Raw genomic sequence first — 6,906 nt, 5'->3', positions numbered from 1 at the left:
CCTCTGCCTAGACCTTGAACCTGAGTGTACTCTGCCCGCCTTGACCTCAGCTTGAACCGATTCTGTTTGTCTGCCACCTGCGCTGACCTCTGCCTGAATGGACTCCACTTTCCTGTGCTGGCTGCCACAGCTCCATCTTTACAAATCTTCATCCCCATAGAGGCCTGCACCTAAGTCCAGCTGGTACGGCCCCTGAGGGCTCAACCTAAGAGGAACGAGAGCTGGTAGTGGCGAAGCTCCAGTTGGGCCTCTGCCAATGGTGGGGACCTGCAGGGCTCCTCCCTGCAGGTTGCGCCAACTCCCCCTCGGCTCAAGGGCTCACTTCTGCAACATTTGGTATATGAAATTTTCTGAGATCTCTTGTACTCCTATGTTGTGGTCTACCTTGATGAAATACTCATCTACTCTCAGTCCTTGACTCTGAACCGAGAACATGTTAAACAGGTGCTAAAGTGACTACGAGACTATCATCTATATGACAAACTTGAGAAATATCTCTTTGAACAAGGGTAGCTTCCCTTCCTGGGTTACATCATTTTTCGGACCGGCTTCCTTAAGGATCCTGCAAAGCAGAAAGTAATAGGGATGTGCATTCTTTTGCAATGAAATAGGAAATATCGTCTATATTTCCTATTTTGTCGCATTTCGGGGGGTTCCAGAAACAATAGGAAAACCCACGAAATTTTGTGTGGTTTTCTTATTGGTGTTTTTTTTGGGGGGGGGGGAGAAAGGGAACGTAAAAAAAAAACCCCAAACCCGCCCCAACCCGTCAGATTTAATTAATTACAATCCTCCACCCTCCCGACCCCCTCCCAAATCTTGCCTAAAGTCCCTGGTGGTCCAGCGGGGGTCCCGGGAACAATCTCCCCCTCTCGGGCCATCAGCTTCCACGAGCGCCGATGGCCCTTTGCCCTTACCATGTGACAGGGGCTATCGGTGCCATTGGCCGGCCCCTGTCACATGGTAGGAGCAATGGATTAATATTATATTTTATTATTATTTTTTATTTTATACACAATGAGATGATACAATTGAGTTTGTTTAATTTATAATTAGATAAAACAAAGGTAAACAAAATTAATTACACATTATAAAGGTTTAAATACTATTTATAATTCACTAATGACATGCGCATTTTTTGTAGATTCATTATCACTTTGCATCGCCCACTATTAGAAATTTGTTCTTTGATGTTTCCACATCATTCAAAATTTACCCGAGTCCCATGATTGTTCAAGGTAAAGATGGATAATAATATTGGTCATTATATATAATTAAGGAAAATTCTATATTTTTTAATTGTTTATACAAGCATTACACCAGCATTATTCTGCATGTCACATTTTCTATTGAGTTACAGATGTCACCATTTTACAATTTCTATTGAGATTCATAAGGTTTCTGTATGGTAATTGTACGTTTTTAATTTACTGATTATATTTTTTGTATGATTTGTTTATAGCCCCTGAGGCAGCGGCTGTGAAAGCTGCGAAACTCGGCCTGAGTCGGGCATTGTTTTAAAAATACGTCTCTACTTTAATAAATATTCGAAAAAGGACCAAGGCATCTATTTCCTTTGTTTTCCTAACGGCTATTTTAGATCACCTACCTCTTTGCTTTTTGGGACCATCCCTTTTGGTTGTGAATAAGGCCATGTTACTGCGATTATGGTCAACGGGGGAGGGAACAAAGAGTATTTAATGTGTTTCTGAAGTAGTACCTGAACTAATGATGCCAGGAACTTCTTTTCTGCTTCATCTCTCCCATAGCACTGGAAGCTGTGAGTGTACACATTGTACTGATAGCCGTACAGCGTCACCTGCGCAGTACTGGCGGAGCTTTGCCCAGACTCCTCAGGGATAAATGAGATTTGTGTGGAGGCGCCTCCCAGATCCAGAGCACCGGTGGTCTCCGCTCCGTGAGGGCGGGCCCAGACTCTCCAAATATTTTTCTAATGGGGAAAAAAAAAAAAAGGTTAGGCATTTTGTTAACCTGCATGTGCTTTTCGTCAACGGCTCTTCTCATCAGTCACTGTTTTTCCTCAGCACCAGAGTACCGCTGTAAAACAATTTTTAAGCTCCGAGCAGAAATGTTATGCTGACCCGAAGAGCTTGTCAGTAACAAGCTTTGCTCTGAACTGGTTACAATTTACAAGCTGCTCTTTAGAGATTAGATTCCCACAGCATAATCAATGAAAGAGAGAGGAGAAGGATAGTAGCCTGGCGTAATTCAAGATTAGATATCCAGGGTACATTAAAATGATGGCAGATACTGCCCCTGAATGAGGGAGGAAGACTCTCAGATTAATTTAGTGGGTTCAGGCATTAAGTCATGCAGCTGCTGAAGTGGATGCTGAGAGAAGCAGCTGGGTCTCATCACTTTCTCTTGCCTGGTTAGGGAGAGCATCATCCCTAACTCCTCTTCATGAACCTGGCCCCTAAATCTTCTCCAGGTGCTGGCAAAAGATATGTCTTAAGCACAGAGGATCACCACTCACAGATATAACTAAAACTCTCAACTTTATTTCTGGTTCCCAAAACCAGTCACCCGGTACACATTAATGTAGGGAAGAACATTTCAATACTAAATAATAAGAGTTCATGGGATACACAACAGAGTAATTAGTAGTAACAATAATATATTATTTGGTACCCAAAAGGGTTAAAGTACCAATCTTTCAGCCTTCACTTGAACAGCAATTAGATCATTCCATCCTCCCATAACACTCATGAATAGAAATAAGATCTCTTCATACCACCTCTTTATTACAGACTCCCCTTCCTATTCTCTCAGGTTCCTCTTCCCTTTAAACTCCATCCTCCATGTGTGGGACATGGGACTCACATCCCTGAGGCCGCTCATTCCCAACCCCATAAGAGCTACTCACAACCGGGCGACCTCAGGCACCAGGCACTGACTCACTCCAGGTCCTGGATCTTCTCCCAGTAGTGTGCAGGCATTCCCGGTCTCCTTCGCACTCCAGATCTCACTGGGGCCCTCCTCATCTTGGATAACCCCTTCCACTCCTTATCTCCCCATTTCCTCATGGGAAGGAAACTCCTCTTGCACTTCATGGCCTTGGGCCTCCTTCTTTGAGGGGAAGAGGCCTTGTGAGGCCCACTCCATATTGGAGGGGTCCCCAGGCCCCACCAGCCCATGGGTTGGCTAATCCATGCCATCCTGGAGGTCCCTCTCTCTCCAACTCAATCTAGAAAGGGCAACTCCTGCTATTTGACCTAGGATTCATACTTTTCCTGGGACACCTCTCAACCAACAATAATTCCCATTACCCTTAAATGGGATAATACATGACTCAAATTCAGTGCTCAAATGCATTCCATATCGCAGCCCCTCATTCCATTAATTCAGCATCACACCATCTGCCATCCTTGCCATTCTGCAAAATGCAGGTTCAACCATTCAAACATTTGTTCAGCACCATCAGGTAACAGTAATGCATGGGTCTTCCCAACTCAAAATATCTTACACTACTAGAATGGTAAAAAGACAACAATTTGGGGGTCCCCCCCACCATACTTGGTTCCTTGTTTGTTTTGAAAAGGTACCTACCTATTCATTTCATATTCTCTGACTTCCGTTTGGCCAACAGAGATGCTATGAGTTGGCAGAAGCTTTACTTGGGGTCCAAAACATACTGTATTGATCCTCAAACCCAAACCTTTGTAGGCCAAAGCTTTCCTCAGTTTCCCTTTTTAAGAAAGTTTATTGTCTTCGGGGTGAGTTCTCTGACTTTTTCATTACAGGCAGGGCTGGCTTTTACTTGTGGGCGCCCTTAGGCAAGGTGGGGGATAGGGGACCTTCCCCCCTCCCTTCTCCTCACCTCTGAGGTACCCCTACTGTCCTCTATAGGGGTGCTCACCCTGGCATGCTCGGAGGCCCTTCCCAGGCATGAGTTTCCATAGTAACTGGAAGCCCGTGTGGGAGGAAGGGTGGAGCTGGCAGGCCCCGTGCTGAATTTCCTTTCCCGAAGTTGCTGCTATTGTTGCGCCAGCAGGACAGTGGTGCGGCTGCAGGCCTGGATTGGCTGCATGGCAGCAGTGGCGCCTATGAAAATTTCGTACTGGAGGCAGTTGCCTCTGATGCCTAGGCTTAGATCTGCACCTGATTACAGATTAAATAGCGCTGTAAAATGCTAAAGAGGAGTCGGTTAGCAGGTAAGGAACCCCCATAGCACAAAAGAAATGTCATGAAAAGAATCCACATAAGTTGCTAATGCACATTGAATTCAAATGGTGCTTTTCATTAGGAATATTTGTCCCAAAAATAACTATTATGCATCACCACCTTGTTCTCCCCCAGTACCTCTTTTTTTCTTGGATTGTGTTTTTATCTTAAGGGCACACAAAATAATTTCTTTGGGGACTACCTTCTCTGCCACTTCCCCAACAGTCCCTTGAGAACAGCTATTTAATCTGTAATCAGGTGCAGATCTAGGCCTAGGCATCAGAGAAAAGAATCCTTTTCTGTTGGGGGAAAGTTAATCTTCTGGGCCCAGGCAGGTATAATCTCCCATGTCTGTATGCTACCATAGCTCTTTGGGCAGGGGAAAATTGCAAGCCAGACTGGTGGCCTCTGAATGTGTGTTCGAATTCAAGTTTACTGTGATTGTTCTTAAAAGAATCAAGAGATGCAAAAAATAAACGCCTGAATTTTAAGAGGCCAACAACACACGGGGGTTGCGCTCATGGCTGGGCCATGCGGACACGAAGCACATTTTAGAAATAGCCCAGTCACGCGTGTAGCCCCCGATATGCACAGAAGTGCAAGGCCATGGAAAAGGGGCTGGCTGGGGAGGGGGCTGGAAGCCGGCTGGCTGGCAGGCGGAACTTACTTCATATCTTCAGATGAAGTAAATTCCGAAATAAAAAAAATAAAGGTAAGGAAAGGGGTTTTAGGGGTCAGGGAGGAGAGGGGAAAGGGGAGGCAGAGTAGGAAGAGGCATAGGGAACTGGGGAAGGCCTACTTGTGTTGCTGCATGTTGGTTTTTAAAATCCCCCCCCCCCCACACACACACACATGCACGTGGGAACCATATTTTATAACATGTGCATGCCGACGCGCGCATGTTATAAAAACATCGCGTCCATGTGCGCTCGCCAGTGACCGCGCACACATGGATGCACACACACGCTTGTTTGAAAATCGACCCCAAAGTGTCCAAGTACATCCAGGGTCCTCAGATTTAGGAATTAAGTTTTAAATAATCTCTGCACCTGTGTAAAGTGTCCCTTCAGGCAGAGGCTTGAAACCTGCTAATCCCCCATGGAATGCAATGGGCTGGGGCGTCCTAACCGTGACTGGGTCCCCCTACCACAGCATCTGGGGCCCATGAAAATCCTGCACTCCAACCTGGCAGGGTCCTCCTGTGTCCCAGGGGTGGAAACTCCGTTGGAGCTCTCCAAATGTCTTTCTCCCCTTCTCTTCAATTGAATAGATGCAGCCCTCCAGGCCAAGTATTGAAAGCAGCCCTCACAGCATCCAGCTCTGGGCAAGAAAGGGTGAAAAAAAAAAATACTTCCTTCTCTCTGCAACAGGAAAAATCTCAAACTGGGGGGGAAAAAAACCCCCTTCTCTCTTCCTTAAAGAGCACTGTAACTTCCTCTTGGTCTAGGCAAAAAGGTACCCAGCTCCTCCTGATCACCCAGAGCAGGGGATAGAACTTGGGGATAGAACTTGGTTCAGGTCAAAACTGTAAAAAAAAAAAATAAAAACTTCAGAAAACTGCATAAATCCTTCCACCTCTTTCTCTCCCATCCAGTCCTATCAGAGGAACTGGCAGGGCAGCGTCTCTCCCTTTCTTTGATAGAGTGGGGGGTCTAACTTGGAGAGCACACTGAAAATAAACTCCTTCTCCTTCAAAATCAAATCTGCACTGCCACACTATAGACTGGGCTATTCCCTCTCCCCTCCTTGAGCCTCAAGGGCTCTCTAATCCAGACAACCTCCGAGGGGAGGTGCTGTATCTCATGGTATATCCCTTCGCAGCTGTCTATCCAAGGGCTGGGAACTAGGGCCATCTTTACACCCCTTTTTCCTATCTGACAAAAAAAAAAAAAAAGTGGTTGAAGACTTTCTATTACCCAGTTAACTTCCCATTTAGCTCTCCACTCACACCTCTCCAGGACGAGCGCCCACTGGCTGGGCAATTTCAGGTTCCTTTTCAGGTCAACTGCTTCCTCCAAGGCTGGACGCTCTAATGCTGTTTGCGCACCACCAGGGGCACACAATGCTCTTTCCTGGGTCCAGACACATCAGCTCTGCCATGTCTTTCCCTGCTGCTGGTCTGAAGGGAGAGAAGAGGAAGCACGCCATGGCAGAATCGTGGAGGCCGCTGAGATCTCTCAGGCTTCTTGCAACTTCAGAACCTAAAACCTGACACTTACGGCTACCATAAATAAGTCTTACGCAATACTGTAAAAAACTATGCCAGCGGTGCGACAGTTTATTAACTCCTTTCTTCAAGGGTAATTTTGGTACCAGAAGGCCTCCTCTTCTACTCAGGATCTGCAAACTAATTCATGAGAGCCCATGAGCATGCAAAAATTATTTTGATGCTCTCTCTTCATTTATTCATGATCCATGCATTGAAAATGCATTAAGCACCGTCGGGCCGACATCGCAGGAGATCAGGAAAAGAACAGAGGGGATACGAGTGAACACATATAAGATTTTAAACCTGGGACCTGCTGAAGGTTTTTGGAGTACAGGAGTGTGTTCAATTAATTTTCTTCCTAGGCTGTAGCGCTCTGGATGCAGCTTTTGGTTTATAAATCTGACCGCTGGATGTTCTGTCACACAAATGCAGCTGCAATGATTGTGCCCGTAAACATAGTTTATAGCATCCTTTCAGCAATCTGAATTTAAATCACATTTCAATTACTCTTC

General features: G+C 45.7%; 1 protein-coding gene across 1 annotated transcript in view; it reads right to left on the bottom strand.

Annotated features, from left to right (window-relative positions):
* Positions 1–318: 318 nt before the first annotated feature.
* Positions 319–6,906, bottom strand: part of ENTPD3 (ectonucleoside triphosphate diphosphohydrolase 3) — a 52,572-nt gene continuing 45,984 nt past the window's right edge. Inside the window, exons 6-7 of the mRNA XM_029587072.1 lie at positions 1,721–1,951; positions 319–420 (exon numbers count right to left, since the gene is read on the bottom strand). Of these exons, the coding sequence (XP_029442932.1) occupies positions 319–420; positions 1,721–1,951 (333 nt within the window). The remainder of the gene's footprint in view (positions 421–1,720; positions 1,952–6,906) is intronic.

The sequence above is a fragment of the Rhinatrema bivittatum genome, chromosome 2 (assembly GCF_901001135.1).
Source record: "Rhinatrema bivittatum chromosome 2, aRhiBiv1.1, whole genome shotgun sequence".
Classification (NCBI taxonomy): Eukaryota; Metazoa; Chordata; class Amphibia; order Gymnophiona; family Rhinatrematidae; genus Rhinatrema; species Rhinatrema bivittatum.
The sequence above is the reverse complement of the archived record's forward strand: the minus strand, read 5'-3'. Positions and strand labels throughout refer to the sequence as shown.